Raw genomic sequence first — 22905 nt, forward strand, 5'->3', positions numbered from 1 at the left:
CCCTATGTTTTCTTATGAGGTTGTGGTATAGTGTTTCGAACAATGCAGCTTTTGGGGTCTTCGGGTCTTCAAAACTTTGTAGGAGAGCTCATAATCATATGGAGCATTACCGCAGAGTATATACACTAGGACCCCCGTTTAAAATTTTGCTCAATAACTTTGAGTGTTCTGTTATCGACGGTTGAAAAGTGCTCTTGACCATGGCAAAATGGCAGTTTTATTCTTCATGTGCTGACTTTTCCCAGGTAATAGTATGTGTTCTTACTTACCTTCCTAGTCTTGCTCTAAGGCTCAGGAGTCTTGGCGTTTTTTGACTGGTTGTGTTATCGATGAATGGTTCCTTGACAATCACGATAAGTATATGGATATTAAGCAACTAATGTATAGGTATATATAGATATAAAGGTTGTTAAATGATATAAATCAATCCTAGAAACCAAATGACAACATACTCACACCTGCTTCAAGAGAAAGACAAGAAGACAAAGTACACTATTCCAATTGAAACAGGAGAGTGTATAAGTATTAATTTCAGCATACAGAACTTTTATTGACAGCTCAAAAACAACTATAGTGGTTATAGATGAAACCTTATAGAAGCAATCATTACAGATCAAGTAGCATATAAGACTAAGAGAAAATCCTCTTCTATTGGGGGCGGGATTGTAATATGTCCAAATATTTCAAAAAGATTCTAGACAGAATATCACACATCTCTGATTCAAATAACTAAACTTCAGAGTACATCACCATCTTCTACTCTTTTGATCCCCTCTGGTAAGAAATGAGAGGAGGGGGGAGTGTGTGTGTGTGGCAGAGGAAACGGCAATGTCGGTTTTAACAAAAACCCGAAACATGATTTTCCTTCCATTCAATACACAGGTCACTGAGTTACACATCTTTGATGGATCGAAAATAAAAGCCTCTTTCATCATCTACTAGAAAGAGAGTGTGTATGATGAAAGTACGTTAACAAATGGCGTGTCATGTTGTTGTTGTTGTTGTTGTGTTGGTGGTGGTGGTGTGGTGTAAAATCGTGATCTTCAGTGTGGGTTGAAAGACTAAAGTCATAAAAATAATCAGGTGATCACCTGATTCAATCCTTCCTCGGACAATTACAACCCGGATGTTTTGTGAGTGAGCCAGTTGCGTGTCTACAGAGAGAGACAGAGATCCTTGTCATGCACCACAATACAAATACAAATACAAATACAAATACAGCAATTTATACTATTTTTTTAATACGGACAACAGATAAGAGATTGTGCATGTGCATATACACATACATATACACATACACATACACATACATATACACATATACTTATACTTATACAACCCATCAATGCACGCAATTCCATGCACAATAAGTCCACTTTTCCTTGCACAAAGATGACGCATGCATATATTCTGCAATGATTGCTGGGTGCTGTGTCACCCGCAAGCCCCATAGAAGTAGACCAGCCGAAAAGGGGAAGGGAGAGGGTGAGAGGGGGATGGTGCTTATGTATATGCATATGCGATAATTCAAATACTATAAGTATCTTGATCAGAGATCACCAATGGTTTCGATATTTTTCAACTTCCAACTAGCTTCAAATCAATTAGACCCGACAGAGTAGCTACTACTTTTCAACTACACGTTTACTTATCACACAATGCCAGAAATCCCAAAAACTCAAAAAGCTGTTGTGTTTGAGAAGAATGGAGGTAACTTGGAATACAAGGACATTCCTGTCCCAACACCAAAACCAAGCGAATTATTAATCAACGTCAAGTTTTCAGGAGTTTGCCACACCGATTTGCATGCTTGGAAAGGTGATTGGCCTTTGGACACCAAGTTACCACTTGTTGGTGGCCACGAGGGTGCTGGTGTGGTTGTCGGTATGGGAAGCAATGTTAAAGGCTGGCAGATTGGAGATTACGCCGGTATCAAATGGTTGAATGGTTCCTGTTTGAATTGTGAATTTTGTGAACAAGGTGCTGAACCAAACTGTCCTCAAGCCGACTTATCTGGTTACACGCACGATGGTTCATTTGAACAGTACGCCACTGCTGATGCCGTCCAAGCTGCCAGAATTCCAAAGAATGCCGATTTAGCCCAAGCAGCTCCAATCTTGTGTGCTGGTGTCACCGTATACAAGGCTTTGAAAACTGCAGACTTGTTGGCTGGTCAATGGGTTTGTATTTCTGGTGCTGCAGGTGGTTTAGGTTCCTTGGCTATTCAATATGCTATCGCTATGGGTTACAGAGTCATTGGTATCGATGGAGGTGCCGATAAGGGAGAATACGTCAAGAGTTTGGGAGCAGAGGCCTACATTGACTTTACAAAGGAAAAGGATATAGTTGCTGCTGTGAAAAAGGCAACCAACGGTGGTCCGCATGCTGCTATCAATGTATCTGTGTCTGAACAAGCCATTAACCAATCAGTTGAGTATGTGAGACCTTTGGGTAAGGTTGTGTTGGTTGGGTTACCAGCCGGTTCAAAAGTCACTGCTTCTGTCTTCAGTGCTGTTGTTAGATCGGTTGAGATTAAAGGTTCTTATGTTGGTAACAGAAAGGATACTCAAGAAGCCCTTGATTTCTTTGCCAGAGGTAAGGTTCATTGTCAAATCAAGATTGTTGGTCTTAGTGAGTTGCCTGAAGTTTTTAAGTTGATGGAGGAAGGAAAGATTATGGGAAGATATGTACTTGACACAAGTAAATAGATTGATGGGATATGGACGAGCCCCAATGCTGAAGTATACAAGAAGATTGAAATGCTTTTAAGGGAAAACATGTTTGTTGTAGACTTGGAAGTTGATACGACGAGGTACAAAGTCTCCACCTTCTCCCGTCTGTCATGCAATAAAACCATTCTCTATCTAGTTCATCATCTCTTCCAGTTCATTGATTCATCTACCTTTTCTCAATCTTGTCGCGCAACACATTCAATTGTATTTGGTTGGTCAAGTTTTCGTCATTTATGAGCTCTATAGTCTTGTTCTTTTCCTTCATTTCCAAATTCAAGTTATCAATGCCTTTTTGCAACTTGGATGCCAATTTTTCCAACTTGATAATCTTCTTATCCTTCTCCTTGATGATAGCTTCTAATTTCTCGTTTTTCAAAGTAATTGAATTAAGGTTGGATATCAACTCTTCATTTTCAGCTCGTAGTAGATGATTGTCCTTTGCAACAGCTGCGGCGTTATCAGTTGTCTGTAGGGGTTCTGATTTGTTACTTTTATGTTTCACCTTCTCGTTTTCAATGCCCAATACTGTGGATGGGGACGGTGATTTGGAACTGAATGGGGATTGTTGATGCTCATCATCATCGGCTTGCTGTCTCTGTTGCAGTTGCTCGAGAAGTAGCTTACCCACTAGTTGTTGAAATGCAAAGTAATACTCCGAGTCTTTCTTTTCTATTTCATCCCTGATCTTCAAACGCTCAAGTATGACATCTGACCAAGGTCCGGAGCTCATATGTATCGTTTGTGATGCAGTGAATGTAGTCTCCAATGTTTGCAGTGGAATGGGTTACACTTCCGATTTTCCGCGCCTGCACTTAGATAAACAAAAAAAAACAAACCTTTCGGTCACCAACCAAAGAATCACCCAGGCGACCACCACCAATCAGAGATCACTGGATTTGCATCTGCAGTGGAAGCAAACTTTCTGTGCCACCGAGATATATATATATATATATATTGGCTATCTTTCCACAATCCTTAGGAGGCCCTCAATTTCTTCTGGTCTAAATTGCCTTTGATGTATTATGGATCAGCAAACACCCACTTCCCCAGAAGCCAACATAAATATACGAGATAAGCACCCACCAGCACATGAAGCTTCCAAGCTAATTGCACCCCCTGATACAGAAACAATCACCCAACTACCGAATTCAACCTCAAGGTCTGTGCTATCTTGGCTCACGAGGCTGCAAGCAAATCACAACGCCACTAGCAACAATGTGGCATGTCAAGATGAGACATTTCAAGTAAATGGGGTGATCGCCCAAGCTACGCCACCTGCATTGACAACGTCTACAGCTGGTGATGTGGTAGTGGCTGGTCCTGAAGAGCCTCCTCTACCGCAAAGTTCTTGGTACTCATATTACACATCTTTTATATTTCCCAGTAGTGGAGAATCTCCAACAATGGAACACATACCGTTGCTACAAGGCAATTTGTCCACTATTAAAGATGAGGATGAAGGGACCAGCAGCGGATCAGGAGGATGGTTTGGTTGGCTTTTTGGCTCCAAGCAGCAAACACAGGAGGATGAAGTAAGTGATGAATCGAGTGAAGCATACAAAGCCGCCAAAGCCGTTGTTGAATCATCAAAAGAGGAGTGTCATTATGTATACAAGAGTAGCGACGAGTTTCAAACATTTGAAATGAGTGTCAGTGGAACACCAACCGAATACCTACCTGTGCTAATACATACAAGAAAGCATAAGCCAGTATCAGCTAATGAGATCTTTGAAAAAACCTTACGACAAAAGAACATTGTTGACAGCGAAGCTCCGTCTGCTCCTTGTATCTCCCCCAAATTTGTCGACAATTATCGGGAAATTACATGGAAAACAAAAACGCGATTGATTACGACGGACTTTCTTTGTGGATACGATACTGAACTGCATCTATATCGGAAAAAGCAGGGGCTGATAGTTCGCACTAGAACACAATTGAGGAAGATTGTTGTCATCAGTGTTCATAATTTCTTACCTGTCAAGTTAGTGCGGGCGCTAATTGGTGAATACACAGGTACTGCAATAGGATATGGTAAATTGGCAACAAAAGCACTACGGACGTGGCTCAAGCAAAACAACCCGGAGTATCGTGAGGATGAATATACAATCGACTGCATTTCCATCGACGGACAGGGTAAAGTAGCGACATGTGTTGCAGATTCAATTTTACTTTTGGGAAACTACATCAAAGAGCTTAACGAGTGCGACTTTATCTATGTTGTTGGATATGGTACTTCTTCCCCCATAGCCATAAACATAATGGCTGAACTACTATCCCAAAATCACCAGTTGTGCAGAAAAAGGATTGGCATTTTAAGCATGTCGGGCAATTTAATGGGTCCTGTACCGTCAAAGTTTTCCAAAATTGTCTACCGAGCATACACGCCACTTGAAAACGAGATTACTCGAGAAGTGTTTGAGTACGAAAAGAAGGATAGTGTATTGTCTCGCAAGTTGACGGAGTCGGTGAAATTCTTGCTTGATCAAAATGTCAAGTTTACATTCTCAAGTACACTTAGCCCCTCGTCGTTCATTCCATTATATTCATCATTGGGGCTGCAGTTTGATCATCCCAATATACATCGAAATTTATATCAAGTGAATGTGACTCCGTTCATTTCGTCAGTTTTGGATCTTGCTTGTCAAATGAAGAACTTGGGTGTGTCTAAAGACCACAGTATAATACAGATATTTGGTGATAAATTGGACACGGGCAAGACAAACAAGTACCCCTTTAATGACGAAGAGGTTTATTTCGAGAGTCTTCGGTATTTTTTAGAGTCGACAAGCTTGCATAAGCTGAAACCAGTTCAAATTAGAAAAGGAGCTTCAGGGACTTCAAATTATGATCTTTATCAGTTGCCTTTTTATTTCAGAGGGTTTATACAGGAATTCAGCGCAGTGAAGCATGTTAATAGCTTGCAGCAACTCAAAAAAATGATAATGGAGTACAGGAATTGGGAGCCAACAAATTTGAATTCTAAAGATGTCAAGTATTGTTTAGAAGCGCTTGACGAATTCCAAATTGAGGAGCTATTTCTTTAGATTACTGGTCAATACAAAAAATGATTTTGTGATGTAAAAAAATTGGGTATTCTCTCGACATGGGCTTTCTATCTCGTGAACTTTAAACCAAAAATGGCGTATCATTACTATACTACTAATCAAAACAAACTGAGAAAAGTAAACGTATAAACGACAAAAATACAAAAAAAAAGAATAACAACATCTAAAAGTGGCAACTTCATGGACACAGGGAAACTGCATGACACAACAACAGGGGTGACAAGATCATTGGCGTATCATCATTGGTCTTGATGTAGGAGCAACGGTCAAGTATCCTTCCGTCTCGTCACCCGAGTCATCTTCACCCAAATCCAGACTAGCAAACGACTGGTTGGCCAGACCAGACATTCCGCTAGAATGGGTGTGCAACGACATCAAGCTTTGAAGCTTTTCTCCATAAATCTTGACCCCCGAAACAAATCTCCGGACTCTTGCTTTGAACATCTTCATTGGCGTGTCCGCCATATACCTGGAATCGGGTCTCCACTCTTCTTCTTCTTCTTCATCGTCATCCCACAAGTCACACCGAATTGTCGTTGCATATTCCCCCCGCATAGCAGCTGGACAGACATCTTCAGTCTCTTCCTCCTCGTCCAAATCCAAACCAAGCTGAAGCGCAACACGTCCTGATTCGGTGTCGGGCGAGAATATTGGAACCACTTCGTCTGTAATGTACTCACCAGGAACCCATCCAGTCCTCTTCAAGATGCTGGGCTTTCCATCAATGTTTGTTGTTGGCGCTTTCCTCTTGGATCCCCAAGACCACTTCCTACGAAGTTTCTTGTCCTTGTTCTTCCCTTCAATAACTCGAGTAAAGTCCTGATGCTTGTCATTGCTAAACTGACGCACCTCCATCTTATTATTGAACTTCACTTTGTTACCACTGTCTGACTCACCACCAATGAGCAACACTTCTGGGGTCCATTTCATTGGGGCTGGTGGTTGAGGTGGTCTGTAGTTAAGGATTGCGTTTTCTATACTGGAGATGGACCCATTCTTTGATTTGTCCCCATTTGGGTCACTCACTGCAACAGCAGCTTCAACGTCATCTTCGCCGCAATCGTCCCATGGAGTGGCAAATCTTCGGACTGGTCCCGTGACAAGGCTAGGTGTGGAAGACATCTTTGGTTCATCTGAGTTGATCTTGTTGTACTTCAGCTTCTGCGCGGTCAGTGGTTTTCGTGGGTTGAATGACGAGACTTGAGGATTGAAACAGTTGGTGGAGGTGTTTTTGTTGAGAATGCTCAAAGTGGATGGCAGAAAGCTTGTTTGGTTTTGTTTTGGTTGTTGTGTGTGTCTCTTGGTCCTAGCAAGCATCATTTTTGAGGACTCAATAACCATCGACGTATCATTCTCGTGCTTGTCGTCGTCCTTGAAGTCTAGTGGGTAGAATGAGCCCCCTTTAACAACGCCAACGTCTTCATCCTCTTCTCTTCTCATCTTGGACTTCGTCAACCTTTTACTTGAGAAGTCATTTGATCCGTGTTGATGTTTGGTGAATGCGCTTTTGGTATGGGTAGTTGTATTTGAAACATTTGATGATGTAGACTGGGAAAAAACGGGGTAGAATGCGGTAGCTTTGTGTTGGCTCTTGACAGTTCTGGTTTCAGCTGAGAAGTGAGTGTTTGGATGTGCTTGAGTGGGTGGTGCTGATGTCTTGTTCTTGTCATCAACATATGAAACCAAATCCTTCAACTCCGACAATGCTGATTCAATCAAAGTAAACCCGTAGTCATCGTTTTCCTTACTGTCGGATACGTAAGCGTTGTTGAAATGAGAAACGCCTTGGCCCTCTTGCGAGGAGATAGTGATAAAGCTGTACATGTGTAAATGTGGTTTTGGTAATGGTGAGGAGAAAGAAAGGAGGAAAGTACAATTCAGAATCTGACTTACTCCCTGGGCCCTTTTATAGTTTTCAAAAGTTTGTAGGAATATCAAAAAAATTTTGCACCCTTTTTGAAGGCTTTTTGAGGTACGCAAAGAGTCACTGTAGCTTGATGGATAGTAAGCCCTTGGTAAGTGCCCCTGCCTATGTTCAAGCTGGGAGGGCTGATCTGGCCTGTGCATATGGAATTAGGCACTCTAAGTTTACGGGGTTATGCAGGTTGGAAGTTCCTGTAACGTTTTGTTCCAACAACACGTGACCAAAGTGATGAGTCCATCTGCGTCTTAGATGATGATCCAGAAACACAATGGCGCGGATCTGTCACCAATATCAGAGACCTGAGGGTAGTAGCGTGCTGTATAGGGACATTCACTTAATTCTTCTAGCTGTTCTTGTTTCAAACACATTGATGCAGTATCGGAAATGTACTGTAGACCTGAAATGAACACGCGATTGGGCGAATGTGACCTTCCCGAGTAGTAGTCAAGATCAAGGTCAATCTGCTGTGGCCATAGCCAAACCTCTCGTTCCAGAGTCTGTACTTTCCAACCCCAACGAGCTTGTTGTATGCATGAACTGTGAATGTACACCTCCAAAACAAAGGAAACACAAAGGAAAAACAAAGGAAATGGAAACTCATCTATATTCGAACCTTCATTTGCGTATCATAGAACGGCCGGTGGGACACAATGCAGTCCCACTGTACGACGGCTATGGGTGGAAAGTCACCAATGATAGATCTGTCTCTTTGATGCTCAAATTTTGTAAAGTATTGACAGTCTATGATCTCTGTATCGTGAAGCTTGAAAGTCATTATGAGCCATTACAGAAGAGTGGGTACAGAGTGAGACCTGAGGAGTAACACTGCGGTGTCGAGGTGGCAAGACAATGGGACTCGTGTATGGAGAGTTGACCGGTGGCTAAGTAGTAGCTAGGCAGGAGATGGGCTCATTTCTCTGAGTAAACAAAGTCAAGAATAAATGGAAGCTGCGGGAAAGAGCCGTGCTAGTAGTAGTGGGCCATGTGTGAGGCGGTGTCATTGATACTGAACCCAAAGGATGGCTGAATCATTTGGAGCTGCGTCCTTGTGTGGGAGGGGAGAAAAATAAACCACGCAGACGGCACACACACACACACCAAAAAAGGAGCAACAGCTACCACGCCATAAAGAACAAAGCGATTGTGCAAACAGCACCAATACCTCTCCTCTGTTGACTAGAGCAAGCTTCGCATCCAGTTGGCTTACAACAAGCAGTCAGTTTACTCGATGTAGTATGACACTACTTTTGGACATAACACGTATTTCCACATTTGGATGCAAGTTTGTGAAATTCCACAATTCCTAGATCTACTCTGTCTATGACAGCTAGTCAAGATTGGTGTATACACATGTTGCAAGTGTAGCTGATAGATTCTATGGACACCGGCTTACACAGATTACTGCATGTTTATACAACTGTTGTGTCGCGTGCAAGTTGCGACACGTAATTTGAAGTTTAGGAAGGTCGTACTTTTAAGCTCTGTTTATGGGCTGTACACCCCTACAAAAGTTAATGTTCTTTATATTAAGATCAGTAACTTCCCTTTGAAAATCTAAGTGTAATTTCCTTTTGAGCCCAATATGTTGTACTGTAAAGGTTTCTACTTCAAACGGTACTCGTTACAGATTCCAACCTCTTTTAGAGGTTGAGATAGAAAAAAATGCCAGTTCAGTATAGTGTGCTAAGTAGTGCAATTTTTGAAAACCTCAAAATGGAGCAAGATGCTTAAAAATGATATATGCATATCTCCAGAGGTGTCTCTACATATACGTATTCTTATCTTTGACATACTAGACTAAAACGTTTACCTAGCGGTTCTTGAAAAGTGCTCTCCACTCTATCGAAAAATGGCATTTTTTTGCAAATAGCCGCGACGCTTTTCCAAAAATAAACAAAGGGACAAAAGATGAAACCAATACGCCCTTTCGAACAACTCGGAAGACCACCAAGCGCATTACAATATTCTATCCCTCAATTAAAACTACTTAAGAGTAGAGTTGTTATTTCCATTCACAAAGACAATACTTCTAGTGTGTACCAGGATCAAAACTGAACTACAGACACAATTGATAAAGGATAAAAGTATTTCTTTGTCTCAATCCTGAAGTTTCAATCCAAACAGTACAACATAAACACTATTCCATTACCTTCTTGTCCCTACTCCGCATCGGGTGAAATTTTGTTCTGAGGACAACATTCGACTTCAACAGTGAGCTTTAACCACATAATGGCTGAACGTTTAAGCTTTCTGAAATCCGATAGAGACAGTATATACTCCTTCGACTCAGTTAGTACAAATGAGCGCTTGCTTGATCGATTAGATTTTGACAATGAATCGGTGGTATCTGTTGACTCATACAAACCTTCCGCAGTTGGCTCTCGTGGATTTCATGATGTAAGAAACAGACCCAATCCGGCCAGAGGTCCAAATATTGGACCTATCGCACAAAAATTAGGACCGCCTCATAGTTCATCCCAGCCAAATTGTTTCACACTTCCTCAGCAGCCAATGAATAGTCTAAATGCAATACGGAGGATGAAAGATTACGCAGCATCTGGGGATCTCATGGGGGCTGAATTGCGAGATCCGGGGTTCAATGAGAAACGAAACCCCTATACGAATGTCACCACTGCCAACAAGAATGTGGCCAGCAGTCACGCCGTAGTCAGCGGGTCAAATAATGTTAATGGCCGAATGCAGGGCATATCTTCACAGTCTAGGGCCCATGGGTCGCCAAATACCAATTACGTCCACCAAGGGGCCACAAACCTTGCCCACCTTAACACCAGTAGTCAGCGCTCCATAAACGCAAGCTTTGGAAATGTGTCAAACACCACACTACCTATATCCGAAATGGAATTACAAAAAACCAGTTCCAAGTTTGGAGGCCAAGAAGGGCCGTCAATTTCAAGCGCCTCGTCTATAAACTCAAGATATACCCCGAACTACGATAAATCACACCAGGTTCATGCAGTAAAACCTGATGATAATCTGATAGAAACAGCGCACATCAAAATGCTGAATATGAGTTTAATTTCAATTGCGCAGGATAACCCCAATCACTCAGGCACCCTCGTGGAAAGAATGAGCCTGAAAAATCACGAGCCAGCAGCTCGCAGTGATATCAAGCTAGGCCCTCGAGTTGCGAGCCTACAAAGCCATGTAACTGAGATGGGAAAACCGTTCGATCATGGATTGTACGAGCAATCACTGGCCAAGAACCCCAGCGCCAATGGAAGTACCGGTGAGTACGTGCGTGATCAAGTCACGAAAAGCCAAGAAGTACTGCCAGAGTCAAGAGTAATGACAGCACAGGAACTTAGAGCTCAAGGAAATCATCGAGAAGCTTCATACCAACTACAAATAGCTGCTAATGAGCCCTTCAACTACTCAAAAGCCATGTATCTTTACGCTATTGCGTTGAAGCACGGGCAGGGTGTAAAACAAAATTACAATTCATCTATAAAGTGGTTGTGCAAGTGTATTTTGACGACTCAGGTGTCTGAGAAGAATGACCAACCCCTCCGAGGATTACTCTCAAAGTTGAACAAGTTATCACAGCGAGACTTGCTCCAATTGGTTCTTGCTGATATAGAACGTCCTAGAGATATAGGAGGGCTCAGAAGCAGTGAAAATCCTGAGGTGTTTTACAACCACTTCAAATCCTTCAGCAAGATAGAGGTGAACAAAATTATGGCAAGAAACAAAAGCAAGGCCGATGTTGTTGCTTTGAGCTATTTCGAAATTGGGATGTACCTTCTACATGGGATGGGTGGTGATTCAAATCACAAAACAGATGAAGCCCATGGAATTAGTTGTCTTTCGAAATCAGCTGCAATGTGCTGTGTAGAAGCAATGGAGCAATTGGGTGAAGTGTGGGCTACAAAGACAAAATTTCGAAAGAAGGATTTAAGCAAAGCTGCTGCGTGGCTAAGAAGTGCTGAGATATTTGGTGCAAAATCTATTGGAAATAGCTGGATCTATAAAGAAAAGTATCTAAAGTCAACTACCAATTAGGTATTTAGAACAAATGTCGCTTGATAGTGCTTTTGGCTTGTGTCACAAACTTTCTTTTTTACAGACACCTATTAGTTGATGTGTATAAAATCTAAACGTGTCTAGGTCTGACCACTTTGTAGCTTATAGTTGATGCTTTTATTTTGATGCAACTTGTTGTATGTCTCAAGGAAGTAGACCGTTACATTGAACAATATGGAGTTGACCTCATTTAAGTTGGAATAGATACCCAATGGTAGATAGTATATTTGTAAGCTAGGCTTGATCGACCTGTCAAAAGCCTCCAAATTGTAGGACTGTTGAACTTGGGCCAAATTCAAAGTTCTCTTTTCCCAAACACAGGAGAAAGTGGATTGAAGCATCGAATCAAGAAACTCCGGCTGCGAATTCATAAAATATAGTCGTGCACTCTCGGCATTTTTGATGCTCAGCTGTTGTAACTCAATTACTTTATTGCTCAACGAAGAATCGCCGAAGTATGCAAGAGTGGAGGTCGTTTCGTCTCGTGGCAAACTCATCTTCTCGATATACGTCACCACAACTTTCAGCAAAATTGAGTTTATCCTCTTGGTTACCAAAGCCCGAGTCTGAAACATCAAGCATTTGATGGTTCTCAAGAATTCAAGCTCAAAATGACCATTCTCTGTCGCACTCCAATCATCCCTCACAGAAAGTAAAAGCCCAATATACGTGATTAGTCCCTCAATATCCTTATCCAATGCCTTCCAAGACCGCTCGCTCGGAAGAGTGTCAGTAACAACTTTGGATCGCTCGTCATAGTCTAATGATACCATCTTCATGATGAAAACATCTATCTGCATCACAATCACTTGTATATCTCTGCATTCAATTTGTGGCGCCTTCCAATTATCGGGAAATGTGCCACGTGTCAGTTCCAATGCCTTCCACATAATATCGATATCATTTTGGACATTTTTACATATATCCAGCCAGTATTTTTTCTTTGTGATAAGCTTGGCCTTCACATCTTCCACTTGGTCTTTTGTCAATTTGAATTCAACTGAAGAAGATTGCTCAAATCCCAGAAGATCATTTACAAAGGCGCCGGGTAGTGTTTGCTTGCGGCCTAGATCATGCTTTGCTCGTAGCGACTTGATCTCACATTCCAAACCTTTAATCTGCTTGGACTTTTCCCTCAATTGCTGTTGTTTCTCCTCAATGATCTTGACAAGTTTTTCAATTTCCTTTTCATTCTGTTGCTTATCCTCAGACAGCTTATGCAGTTTGGTGTCTACTTCTGGGGGTATTTCTGTAGGTGTGCTCTCTTTCTCCTTAGAGTTATATTGCAAATCTTCCGAACTGTCTACTGCATTGCCCTTCTTGTAAACTTCAACCATACTTGAACGACCAGCGTGTTGAACTGTATCGCCTACTCTAGTGTTGGCGTGTCCAAGTGCAATCGACTCGTCTGCAGTGACATTCGACAGCTTTGACAAAGCTGCAACGCTTTCCTTAAATTTCATTTTGTTACTCATCGTGACTCGTAGAAGAAATTTCGGCTTTGCGAGATCATTCACTTTGTTGATCCATTTGAAAACCCCCACATCTGTCTGTACATTCCTAAATATAGGGGCAGTAGCCAGTGTCTGGCCCTTTTTGGCAGAGACACCTCGCTTTGACTCCAAACGTTGGCTGGACCGTTCCTTTGACAAGGACTTTGTGTAACTCCCTTCATTGTTGAAGGAATCTGGCAATGTCGGCGACAATGGTCGTAGCGTCTCGTCACCTGACGCTTTGTCTTTACAATCCCTTGAGTATCTGGCTCCTCTGGCAAGCCTTTTGCTGGGCATATGTTGTAAAGTGGGGTCTAGATGTGAGGTTGCCTCTCTTTCGGGAGATAGTACTTCCTCCTGGCTCAAGCCCGGCTCGAAAGGAGTGGAGATCAAGAGCTTGTGTTCGGTGTATGAAAGTGATTCTTCTTTGTCCTGTGTGCTCGAACTTTTTACCTGGTTAGTGGGATTTGAGGCGACAGGAATCTGGAGTTGAGGTATAGTGGGTGATAACGGTGGAGGTAATGTGCCCCTTAGTACATATTCTTCTGAGATGTCCTCAAGTTTCCAATCCATTGTGGTGTTAATATACAGTTTCAGTGGTCTTGAGTTGACTCCTGCAACGGCATCTATCGATTTTGTTGAAGTAGCTGCCCCATTCGGGAAAGGAGTAGACAGTCTGGAACGTGTGACAGTCGCATTGAATTTTGACAGAAAGCGCTTCGTGGGTGTAGCCGAGTTTGTGAATGACGAAGACTTTAAAGACATGCTATGGGTAAGTCATGTGGATGTAGGGAAACAGAAGTATGTGACTGTGTGATACTTTTCAACAGCGAAAAGAAAGTATGTGACAAGTAAACAACAAAGTGGTGCGAGAATTCTGTCTGTGTCTCTGCCTGTGTCTCTGCCTGTGTCTCTGTGTCTCTATGTCTCTGTGTCTCTGTGTCTCTTTTACTTACTACTGATCAAAGAGTAGCATTTACAACCACGAACAAGAGCAGGCATATTCCGTATAAGCTTAGTAGAGTAGACATGGTGAGAAAAGCAGCTTCCCAGTGAGACTTGACTCAAACTGATTCCAACTTTACATGCCAAACATTACGAAGTGATACACAGTCACTGATCTATAGTTAACTTTGTTACATGTTTCATAGTACCATCACCTATACCGTCTTTGTATCGATAAGGGGGGTCTCATATAGGCTCCACTTATCAACTTAAATTTTATTCAAGCCTCTCTCAATGAGTGCTCCACTTGCCTTTGAAACCAAACACACATTCCTCAAAACATTGGAAATCAATTTATTACAAAACAACAACAACAACAACAGATTGACTGACTGGAGTAGTAGAAAGAAAAGGGAGGAGAGAGAAGAGAGAAGAGAGAAGAGAGAAGAGAGAGCAAAAAAATCTCAACACAGATTGTTAAATCAAATCTATCACTGAAGACAGTTCAACAGTGGGGGAGAGCCAGTTCACATGCACTTCAGCTTATTGTAAATCCACACCATTCTCCCATTGCGCGTATTAATTTCAAAATAGCTAGACCACCACATCTACTTCGAAAGGTAACGTGCATACACACACTCAAATCTCGAGCAAAGATAGAAAGTATTTTAGATTCCAGCGAAGAATCTTAGACTCTCCCTTGAAGCACAGCACAGTTCGAAACACGTCCAAACAGTTTCCCACGCGTATTCGAAATGTCCAATTACAACGAAGTCCAGCCCACAGCATTCAATTCTAAGAATAGAGGGAATAAAAATAATCGTAAAAGAGGAGGCAGTAAACGAGGTGCTGGGAAACAAGGTGATGGTAAACGAGGCAGTGGAAACAGCGGTGGACATGGTTTCCCTCCTAATCAAGAGCGACTGAATCGCGCGGATGGGTACAATCTGGCATTTGGGAAAGGATGGGGCAGTGGGCACCACCAAAATAATAGCCAAAATCGTTCCAACAATAATAACAGCTTTACTAACGCGAACAGCATCTCTATAGGCGACGACTTCTTTGCAAACGATGCCTATGCTCCAGAATCAGTCATCCAACGAAAGGAAGCGACTGAATTTCAACCTACAAGCTATACTCAGATATCCAGACGCGACACCAGAAACAGTACGGCATCAGTCCCATATAATAATGGCACAGAACGTCATTTAAGCAACTCTACGCAACGCTATACAAAGGGGTTGGGGTCACCACCACTGCGTCGGAGTTGGAGTGACAGCGATAGTGGGGTAACGATCTTTACGAAAGAAGCTGAGCCTTTCCATATCCCGATAGATTATTCAAGTGATATGCCACCATTTAAACAATACGTGCAGCGAAGGCTAAATGACATTGCAAAACTTCCTATATCATTACGAGAAGCGGCAGAAGAGCAATTGAAGGAGATTTTAAGAGATGCCGGTAACAAAAAGCTTCTGGCGTTGAACGACTGGTCAAAACAAAAGATTCCTCTATTGGACGGTGGGGGTGAGTTAGTTTTACAGTGGGAGTTGGAGAATGGATCACTGCATGGAATGAACGCACTGGGTGACACAGGGCTTGTTTCAACTAACCAAATGCAAATCAATCGATCTACCACACAAACGCCTGAATTTTCCAACAACAGTATAAGTATTCAGGAAGGATCTGCTCGGAATGAAGCATTTGGCAACAGAGAACCCAGGTCTGCTCAAGATATAACGCTTTTGGATGCCCAATCTCCTACACCAGAGCAAAAAGTGTCGAGGGGACATATTGATTTAAATTCAGGAGAGGTGCCTACATCACAATACGTGTCTTACTCGGCTCTCAATGGCAAGAGAATTGCAGATGATGAGTATGACTCGAATGAGAGAAAACGACAAAGAGCGGAAAGGTTTCAAGCCGCAAATTTGTCCAGCACTCAGAGACTGTCTCCACTTGGCGAACAAAATAAGGGTAGTGGTCCAATCGTGGGCCTCAATACAAATTTGGAGAAGTCGTACTTGCGGTTGACTTCTGAGCCTGATCCGTATCGGGTACGACCGCAGTTCATTTTGGAAAAAAGCGTTGATTATGTATTCAGAAAATACGAGTCATTGCAAGGAAAAGAAGCTTTCAACTATATTAACGATCAGTTGAAAAGTATAAGACAAGATCTAACAGTTCAACACATTAAAAACGATTTTGCTATTTCAGTTTATGAGCAAAATGCGAGGGTTTCTTTGAAGCATAATGATCTTGGAGAGTTCAATCAATGCTTGGGCCAATTGAAGTTTCTCTACAACTACAAAAGACATACATCATACGGGTGGCAAACACGTTTCGTGTTGCTGGAGGTTGAGATGCTTTGCTACAAACTCATATACATGATGATCACAAACAACAATAGTGAAATCAGCAAAATAAAGCTAAGCTTGCTCCAGGATTACAAAGGATTCAAAGAAAAGGAAGATTCGGATGCAATTTATTTCAGATTTGTCAACTCCCTCTTCAAGCTCAATGGCTACAGAATTACTAATAATTGTTTCAAATTTTACGAAGAGTTGGGCAAGTATAAGGGAATAGCAGGCACACAATTAGCATTGCAAGTGATCGAGTTCTTTTTGGGTAACAAGGTAAGATTGTCTGGGCTTTATGCAATTAGTGGGTCGAGCCGATCAGGTATAAAAATTAATTCATTGCAAGGTATATTGAGCTTTGCGGATCAAAAAGATTGTGAAGCCTTTTTGCTGCGTCTACACTTGGACACGTTTGTCAAAAAAGGCGAGTTTCAGGCATTTGGAGCCAAAGGTACGGTGAAGAACTTGTACAAGAAATCATTAAAAGTAGACATCAAAGGTCAAATTTAGTAATAAATTTGAGAAATGTGGAATACAATTTTTTTTTTTTTAAAGGAAATTCTTCTTCTACTTCACTTAGTTCTAATCTAATGTTGGTCCTAGCGCCATTAAGGCAAAATTATGCTTATTCTTTTCGTCGGCATTGTCGATGTAAAATTGAATCTTGTCAATCAATTTCTGATCCTTAATGATGCTCTCATTGCCAGTGGAGCTGATTTCACCCAAATCTATAGGCCCATTTCTTCTGCCGTCCAACTCGTATAAATGATTATCTCTACCTTTAATAAAACTGATGAAATGAAGATCAACTGCCTCTTCTGGTGGAGGTGCCTCTGTTTGTCCTTTGGAACCAAACTGTTCATCAAGTTTGATACTCTTTTCCAACTGTTCCACAATTAAGCTTGCTTCAACTACGGATAAGTTCCGTCCTTGGATTTTTGAAACCAAATCGTTTATTTGCAGATGACTCAATGTCAAATCAGGCAGAATATTAGTCAATAAATGCAACAATGCGTACAATCCACAACCGTTTCCAATCGTTTGTTTGAACCAATGTACATTGCCGTTTTCATTGTTGTATGTCGCCGACTGGGAATCTTTTTCCTTCCTGTACGCCTCGTAGTTTGGAGTCAATGGGAATAATAAAATAATGCCAAATATTGGCTGTGGTAAAAATGACAAGAGCTCCGGATCTGTTAGTGAGTAGACATCATGGAATTGTAATATCGGAGAGAGGCCCAACTTGTGTGAGAGCTCAGTGAATATAGAAGGATTAGATTCTAATGGAATCACCAGTTTCAGGTCGGCCATGTTCAATGTGAAGATGTGATGAAGAGTGAATAAAGAGAAGGGTTTTGGTGTGTGCATTTTTCCGTTCGCCACATTTAATTTTATCCCCGCGTGTACCATTATTCTTTGGGCAAAGATGAAGAGATGCAAATTCTATGAGTTGTATCGATTCTTGGTCATTGAAACCCTAATACACATAACATGAGCTAATCATTAGTCCAGACCATTTTATACAGTGGCTAAAAAACTGTGCACGCTTTACTTCAATAGTAGGAAACTCTTTATTTTTTGCATTAAACTCAAGCAAAAATTTTTATATTGAAACACCAGCTGGTCTGTCATCTGAAAAAAGTACCCATGCTTTTTGAAATGGATTTACTGATATCAGATTGTTTTTCTTTTTCAAAGTAGATTAGTTCATCTTAGACGAAATAAGTTGTGATTGCTTACAAAAAGAAGTAAAATATTTAACCAAAATAAAAAGCCTGCTATAAAATTTTCATCAGAAATGGTTCTGTGGTCTAGTTGGTTATGGCATATGCTTAACACGCATAACGTCCCCAGTTCGATCCTGGGCAGAATCATTATTTTTTTCTTCTTCTTATTTTGCACCTTTCAAATGTTTCTGTTGCACACCACCTCCCTATAGGCCCCTTAATCCAAAATGTTCACGATCTATTTTGCTCCTTTTAAACTCTATAATTATTAATAGTCTAAACACTTTGTATTTGTTCGAATTCTTTACGCAAATTCTTGAATAGTTTTTTACTCTTGCCAATCTTGTGACTCTGGAGCAACCTCTTGTACACTTTGACGAGTCGAGGAAACCAAACCCGCTCACCAATCACCATTAAAGCAAAATTCAAAACTGCAAGTGATAGGATATAATAGTAAAAGTAGCCACCAAGGTTGGTCAACTGCATCAACTTACCAAAGCTCGACCCTTCGTTTACGATAAATAACGCAGTGGACAATGCTATTGCAACAACCAAGTTCAACAAAAAGGGACCATTTTTCAGAATTGGTTCTCTGTATGGGGGACCCTGATTCAAGACAACCGCAATTAAGATATACTGAAAGTTTGAAAACAAGAAAAGAACTGTGTTGTCCGAAGACGCAACTTCATCGTCACTGCCAGGTACGGGTTTGATATACCATGGTTCGTTCTTCACCCACATCCAAATGAGTACTTGAAATATCAAAAGAAGCAAAATGTTGCAAATCAAGGGTATGAGTATTTTCGGAGACACCAAATTTGCTGTGGGCCTCTTGATTGCCAATTTAGGATACGGCTTCGACCAAGACATGAATATTGCCAAGGGCAATATCAAGAACAAATCAATATACAAGAATTGGAAATCACCCAAGTTCGTCCCTGTCTTGTAAAGAATTGTGACTGTGATGAATTGTATAGCAGAATATAGTGACATATATTCAAAGCACGAGAAACTTGTAACCAAACTCGACCTTCCTTCTTTGATAACATCAAGAACACAAGAAATTTCAAATACTCTGGACGTGAAGGGGGCTGCAACAGATGCTTCAGCCTCAGAAAGAGAAATACCCACATCTGCAGCCTTTAAAGCACCACAATCATTCGCGCCATCACCACAAAATCCGACAGTATAATCAATTTTTTGAAGTTGTTCAACTAATTCGTGTTTTTCGTCCGGGGACATTCTCGCGAATATATCACATTTCATCAAAAGATTTTGAGTCAAGTTGGTGTCTTTTATCTCTGTCAATAGTATTCTAAAAATATCACCAGTAATGGCTAATTTGTAGTTGGAATCCTGTCTAATATTAGCTGGTTTTAGTGTGTCAGGGTCTAATCTATTCTCTGGGTCGTTAACATCCTGCCAGGCAATGTATTGCTGATCGTCTTTTGTTTCGACATATGGCACAAATATAACACATTTGCTATCATGAACGAGTTTCGACTCCTTGGCAACACTGATGGCGGTCAAGATGTTGTCCCCGGTGCACATTATCGTACGGACTTTCGCTTCATTCAACTTTTCCAAGGTGGGTGCAGTGGAGGGCTTAAGCTTGTTTTCGAAAACAATGAATCCCGCAAAGACCAAGTTGGATTCTGCATCAGATCTGTCAGGGATAGAGTTGTCAAGTTGCTTGTACCCACACCCTATGACTCTGAATCCCAAATGTGTATAATGATGGAGCAACTCTTCATAGTTGGTTGGTATGGACTCCGGTATGCATACATCCATCATTACTTCCGGCGCACCTTTCGTAAACACAAATTTCCCCTTGTTCGATTTGCAAACCACAGACATACGTCTCAATGAAGCCAAAAACTCAAACTCTTTTTCAATTTTGAGAGATTGTGTTCCTTTGGACACGACCGGTGTTGCCGAATTCAAGTCCTCCTTGTAATCCCATTTTGTAAACCCAAACATCTTTACATCCAACGGATCTCCCATGAGTTCATCATCAATGTGTCGCAATGAATGGCAAGAAGCCATACACTGCACCAAGAAGCTACCGTTATTTGTCTCATGATGGCCACTCCGTTCCAGCTTTATCAACAGCGAATCGGTGACCAAGTCTTCAAAAATGATTTCTTTTCTTCCTTTTGCATTATTTGCCAAGTGAACCCCCAAAACGTCCAATCCTTCCTCCGTCAATGTTCCTGTTTTATCAAAACAAATGACATCAAGCTTCCCACCAATATTGACACGAGTGGGCGCTATGCAGTATATATCCAACTTCTTGAGTCTTGAAATGGCAAACGTAGTACCAATAGTCAATGTCGCTGGAAGCGCGGGGGGAACCACAATGGTTATGATGTCCAATGCCCTTAAAATCATCAACCTTTTGCTAAGACCAAGCTGTATAAAGTTATATGTCGAGTACGTGAATCCCAAAGCGGCAATGAGTGTCATGAATCCAATATACTTGAAAGAGTCTCTGTAAAACTTGAATCCTGTAGGTTTGGGGAACATCATGGACCGAACTAAAGATCCCTTGGTCGTATTGAACCCGGTTTTCAATGCCATAGCAATGACTGGCTCATCATTTGCTGACTTCATTTTTAGTAATTTGGTTCCGTTGAACAAGTAAGATCTCGACAAATTAGGGTCAATGAAATTCTGTGGCAAAAGCTTGACAATATCCTTTGTTGCTTGGACTTTGGTGACTGGCACACTTTCACCAGTCAACATAGATTCATTCAAGACACACTCCCCATTAACAAGCAACGAATCACAGGGAATAACACTTAAGGAAGGATCTATTTCAAAAATGTCCCCAGGTACCAAATCTGTCGAGTCAATTTGCTTCCAAAATCCATTTCTCCACACTCTAACCTCGCACTCAAATTTTGAAATTTGCTGCAATCTCTTCATAGTAGACTTGGTTTCCATCAATGAGTTGACTATCGATACCATGGAAATGACGAAAATGCATGATGCATAGTAATAGTAGTCATCTGCGAGCCACAAGAAGATTGAAAAGATCTGAAACACGTAGAAGGGATGCAAAACTTCGTCAGCAAGCAATTGAACTGTCGATTTTTCATCAATCTCAATTTTATTGGAATTAAAGATCTCAAGTCTTTGTTCCTGAAGTGATTGGGAAATACCCTCCTTGATGGTTTTGATATTCAACCAACGCGTGTCATACCAATTTGAATTGGTCCGGAAAATGTCCTCCATAGGGTCATAAAAAAACTTGATGTACCTGTAAATGAATGAGTGCACATAAGGTATAACTGGATCATTCGATCCTTTTTCATCATGGATAGTTAAAAAGTTTGAAAGTCTTTCATCAAATCGGTGCTTTTCAATGTCAATAATTTGAAGCTCCCCAAATTCGTTTTCAATAACACACCAATCAGCCAAACCTAGCGGACATTTGGATCCCATTAAATTGACTCTGTACCTGGGGAACCACCTCAAAATCAAAAAAGCCACTCCTAAGGTGGTGATACATAAGACGTAATACAAACATTTCTTCCACCAACAGTTTTGATAGCCGGCAATTCCAACAACTATATCCTCTTCCGCTAGATAATATCTCTGCGAATAAAGCTTGGCGGGGAATCGCAGGTAAAAGTCTTGATCAATGTGGTTTGTTTCCTCGTCACCGTCATTGAGTAAGTCTGATTTATCGCTACTGCTTGCATCCGAATGACGTCGGTTCCGCCGTTCAAAATCCACAGAACCGTAATCCGGTGCTTCGGGACTTTGCATCCTGCCGGAATAGTCCTCATCAAAAACCACATCTGCCTGTGCCGCCTCCTCATCTCCTGCATACTTATCAATGGAGTAATCCCAGTCTGTATTGTAATCAACAGGATCTTCAGGATTCTCAATCGTGGACCCACCCTGTGCCATCTCGATTTCATCGGAAGAAAAGAACCGGAATTGCAGCTGGGTCTCATCAGATCGTCTCGACGCAGATGAGCTTACCGACCTCAAGTCGATATTGTTTTCATCTCCACTGAGTAGTGGTGATGTTTCTCGTGATACCACCGATACTCTTCTGTTACCGAAGCTATGAGGATAATGCAATGAAGTAATGGACGAAGGAATGACTTCTGAAGCTGCACCAGAGAACATTTCGTTGTTGTTATCCTCCAAGATGTGACTAGCGGAGGAGTCCACTGACGTAATTGAATTGGTACGTGACCTGAAGCCCCTTCGATCAAACGAAGAAGATCTTCGACTTCTTATACTTGGCCTTTGATTTTTCGTCATTACACAGCGATATCAGAAAGTAAGAAGTACTGAGTGTACTGTCTGGTACGGACCTTGTTGGTAGTTGTGTTGGGACAAATGGTGAATGCTATGAAGGGACGGAAATTGTGCAGTAGCAGCAATGAAGTGAAAAATGGGAAAAAAAAAATAAAAAAAAACAAAAAAAATAAAGAGAAGGAAATTGACAATTGTGTTTGACAGTTACTATTACTAAAGATAAGAGGACCAAAACAGTTTTGATTGAGCTTTATTACTGTCTATACATACGAATGCAAAAAAGGAACTCCTAAATACAGAAGTAGAAGAATAGTAGAGAAGATATAAGGCAAAGAGTTGA

General features: G+C 41.3%; 9 protein-coding genes across 9 annotated transcripts; 4 read left to right on the forward strand and 5 right to left on the reverse strand. All coding sequences in view use genetic code 12, as the record gives it.

Annotated features, from left to right (window-relative positions):
* Positions 1-1658: 1658 nt before the first annotated feature.
* ADH1 (Adh1p) lies at positions 1659-2708 on the forward strand (the record flags this gene model as incomplete). Its single annotated transcript, XM_051750498.1, has 1 exon — positions 1659-2708. One exon carries the CDS (start codon positions 1659-1661, stop codon positions 2706-2708), a length of 1050 nt encoding a protein of 349 aa, XP_051610183.1.
* A 190-nt stretch (positions 2709-2898) lies between these two features.
* KGF57_001307 (uncharacterized protein) lies at positions 2899-3462 on the reverse strand (the record flags this gene model as incomplete). Its single annotated transcript, XM_051750499.1, has 1 exon — positions 2899-3462. One exon carries the CDS (start codon positions 3460-3462, stop codon positions 2899-2901), a length of 564 nt encoding a protein of 187 aa, XP_051610184.1.
* Positions 3463-3754: 292 nt separating this feature from the next.
* Positions 3755-5776, forward strand: KGF57_001308 (uncharacterized protein; the record flags this gene model as incomplete). Its single annotated transcript, XM_051750500.1, has 1 exon — positions 3755-5776. The coding sequence occupies one exon, from the start codon at positions 3755-3757 to the stop codon at positions 5774-5776; it is 2022 nt and encodes a 673-aa protein (XP_051610185.1).
* Positions 5777-6022: 246 nt separating this feature from the next.
* Positions 6023-7621, reverse strand: KGF57_001309 (uncharacterized protein; the record flags this gene model as incomplete). Its single annotated transcript, XM_051750501.1, has 1 exon — positions 6023-7621. The coding sequence occupies one exon, from the start codon at positions 7619-7621 to the stop codon at positions 6023-6025; it is 1599 nt and encodes a 532-aa protein (XP_051610186.1).
* A 2329-nt stretch (positions 7622-9950) lies between these two features.
* On the forward strand, positions 9951-11741 carry KGF57_001310 (uncharacterized protein; the record flags this gene model as incomplete). Its single annotated transcript, XM_051750503.1, has 1 exon — positions 9951-11741. The coding sequence occupies one exon, from the start codon at positions 9951-9953 to the stop codon at positions 11739-11741; it is 1791 nt and encodes a 596-aa protein (XP_051610187.1).
* A 101-nt stretch (positions 11742-11842) lies between these two features.
* On the reverse strand, positions 11843-14020 carry KGF57_001311 (uncharacterized protein; the record flags this gene model as incomplete). The annotated part of the gene is made up of 1 exon (XM_051750504.1): positions 11843-14020. One exon carries the CDS (start codon positions 14018-14020, stop codon positions 11843-11845), a length of 2178 nt encoding a protein of 725 aa, XP_051610188.1.
* Positions 14021-14955: 935 nt separating this feature from the next.
* KGF57_001312 (uncharacterized protein) lies at positions 14956-17070 on the forward strand (the record flags this gene model as incomplete). Its single annotated transcript, XM_051750505.1, has 1 exon — positions 14956-17070. One exon carries the CDS (start codon positions 14956-14958, stop codon positions 17068-17070), a length of 2115 nt encoding a protein of 704 aa, XP_051610189.1.
* A 72-nt stretch (positions 17071-17142) lies between these two features.
* Positions 17143-17871, reverse strand: KGF57_001313 (ubiquitin-specific protease; the record flags this gene model as incomplete). Its single annotated transcript, XM_051750506.1, has 1 exon — positions 17143-17871. One exon carries the CDS (start codon positions 17869-17871, stop codon positions 17143-17145), a length of 729 nt encoding a protein of 242 aa, XP_051610190.1.
* A 692-nt stretch (positions 17872-18563) lies between these two features.
* KGF57_001314 (putative acid anhydride hydrolase) lies at positions 18564-22568 on the reverse strand (the record flags this gene model as incomplete). Its single annotated transcript, XM_051750507.1, has 1 exon — positions 18564-22568. The coding sequence occupies one exon, from the start codon at positions 22566-22568 to the stop codon at positions 18564-18566; it is 4005 nt and encodes a 1334-aa protein (XP_051610191.1).
* Positions 22569-22905: the final 337 nt, after the last annotated feature.

This window comes from Candida theae (genome assembly GCF_024610275.1).
Source record: "Candida theae strain CBS 12239 chromosome Unknown scaffold49, whole genome shotgun sequence".
Lineage (NCBI taxonomy): Eukaryota > Fungi > Ascomycota > Pichiomycetes > Serinales > Debaryomycetaceae > Lodderomyces > Lodderomyces theae.